The sequence below is a fragment of the Nansenia antarctica genome (genome assembly GCF_963989245.1).
Source record: "Nansenia antarctica genome assembly, chromosome: 11".
Taxonomy (NCBI): Eukaryota; Metazoa; Chordata; class Actinopteri; order Argentiniformes; family Microstomatidae; genus Nansenia; species Nansenia antarctica.
In genome coordinates, this window is record NC_137681.1 from 30,045,605 (window position 1) to 30,048,104 (window position 2,500).

General features: G+C 46.7%; 1 protein-coding gene across 2 annotated transcripts in view; it reads right to left on the reverse strand.

The window, feature by feature from the left end:
• The window catches only part of mpp2b (MAGUK p55 scaffold protein 2b), a gene marked incomplete at both ends in the record, with an annotated part of 75,663 nt that overhangs the window by 39,783 nt on the left and 33,380 nt on the right, over positions 1–2,500 (reverse strand). For both annotated transcript variants that reach the window (XM_080541685.1, XM_080541684.1), the window contains one exon: positions 448–600. In XM_080541685.1, coding sequence (XP_080397811.1) covers positions 448–600 — 153 coding nt within the window. The remainder of the gene's footprint in view (positions 1–447; positions 601–2,500) is intronic.

Genomic DNA, 2,500 nt, shown 5'->3' on the forward strand with positions numbered 1-2,500 from the left:
ACATATCTAGGAAACGTCATGAAAGGAGGGTCCTAGAATTTGATCGAGTGCAAAGATATAAAAAAATAAATACCCCACCCATGGCTGTTCTAGTGTTAAATGACCCCACCCATGGCTGTTCTAGTGTTAATGACCCCACCCATGGCTGTTCTAGTGTTAAATGACCCCACCCATGGCTGTTCTAGTGTTAAATGACCCCACCCATGGCTGTTCTAGTGTTGATGACCCCACCCATGGCTGTTCTAGTGTTAATGACCCCACCCGTGGCTGTTCTAGTGTCAATGACCCCACCCGTGGCTGTTCTAGTGTCAATGACCCCACCCGTGGCTGTTCTAGTGTTAATGACCCCACCCGTGGCTGTTCTAGTGTTAAGGGTTAAGGTTACAGTGAAGGTTAGGGCCTTCCCAGGGATCCCAGGTTAGGGTTAGGGGACACGGGTGAGCTGACCTGGAAGTGCGGCTCCTTCAGGATGGCGGCCAGCTCGTCGGCGGCGGTGCTGCTGTGTGTGAGGGGGGTCAGCTCCCTCAGGATGTCCTGGACCAGCTCCATGTTGTTGTCTCTCACCGCCTCCAGCTTGGGCTCCTCCAGCCGCTCGTGGGCCTGAACGTAGGCAGCATGCACACACAACACACACACACACACACACACCAGGGCATTAACTCAGGGGCCATATGGGCCTGAACGTAGGCAGCATGCACACACAACACAAACACAACACACACACACACACACACACACACACACAACACACCAGGGCATTAACTTACGGGCCTTATGGATCTGAACATAGGGAGCACACACAACACACAACATACAACACACAACACACAACACACAACACACAACACACAACACACAACACACAACACACAACACCAGGATGTTAACTCAAGGGCCTGGCCATAGGCAGCATGTACACACAACATACAACAACACACACACACACACACACACACACACACACACACCAGGATGTAACTCGTGGGCCTGGCCATAGGCAGCATGCACACAACAACAGATCTGGACATTAACTCAATATTCTGCATTTCGTTGTTTACATTAACATTTTTGCCATTTAGCAGACGCCTTATTCTAAAGCGACTTACAATCAATACATTTGACTAAGCAAGTGAATCATCAATTCACCGGTCGTAGCAGGAAGAGTAATCTAGCTCAGGCCAGGGGCCATTGGCAGTCTCCGTGATAGAAGAAGAAAGAAAAGAGAAACAGTACAAGGGGGGAAGTAGAAATCTTTGGAGACACACTATAGGGGGTAGTAGATGTCTCAGAAGGCACAGTGCTGTGGGGTATAGATGTCTCAGGAGGGACATGTCTCAGGACAGTACAGGGGGTAGTAGATGTCTCAAGAGGGACAGTACAGGGGGTAGTAGATATCTCTGGAGAAACAGTACAGGGGGTAGTAGATGTCTCAGGAGACACAGTTGTCTGGTACTTGTACTCTGCAATGACAATAAAGTTGAATCTAATCTAATCTAATCTAATCTAATCTAAACTAAATGGTAAATGGACTGCACTTATGTATACAGCGCCTTATTCCAAAGTGCTTTACAACGGCCTCTCATTCACCCATTCACCGTCGAACTTGCGATCATTAGACGACAGCTCTACCCCTGGAGCCACAGACGCCCCTATTTTCTGCTATATCCTACGTAGAATTACATGATGATGATGATGATGATGATGATGATGATGATGATGCTGCTGCTGCTGCTGATGATGATGATGAAGGCTCTGATAGCCTGGACATCAAACATGATATGATGAGAGAGGGATGAAATGAGATTAGGAGGCCAGGGTTGGACTTACAGCGAGGTCAGGGCACAAGCCCCTCCCACATCAATTGGAATATCAATGTCAACTCGGTTACTGTCTGGTAATAAAAGCACTTCTATATTTCATAGCCAGTTCCTTCCACAAATAGGAATCTCTGGGATATACACAGAAAACCTCTCAAGCTAAAGCTCACAGTAGACAGAACCAAAAGAACCGTTTCGCTAGCTGAGTCTCAGCTGTGTGTGTGTGTGTGTGTGTGTGTGTGTGTGTGTGTGTGTGTGTGTGAGAAGCATTAATATTTTAGCTATTTCCATCAATATTTCACGTCCATTCTCTCGTAGCATAGCAAGGTTTGCGAGGCGAGGGTTATTGAACAAGCACTCACCTCTGACATCACTGGACGATAGCCAATGGTTGGTCAGGGGAATGTCTGTCTACCATTAAAAGCAAAAGCATTAATGATTCATACTATACTATGTACTGACCTAAATAAAGTTCTGAATATTACTCTGGGGTGGGCCGTCAGGGCCAGCAAGGCCTTCTCTGCTGGCCTAAACATCATCAGAATACCGTATACATTTAATTTGATATCTTTTTTCCACAAATATGTATTAAATTATTCCCCATAGTCTATTCTCTTAATTTCATAGCTTTCCTCTTGGTTGCGCTGCTTCCAGCCTCATTTCGGAGATTTGGAGGGCTGGCC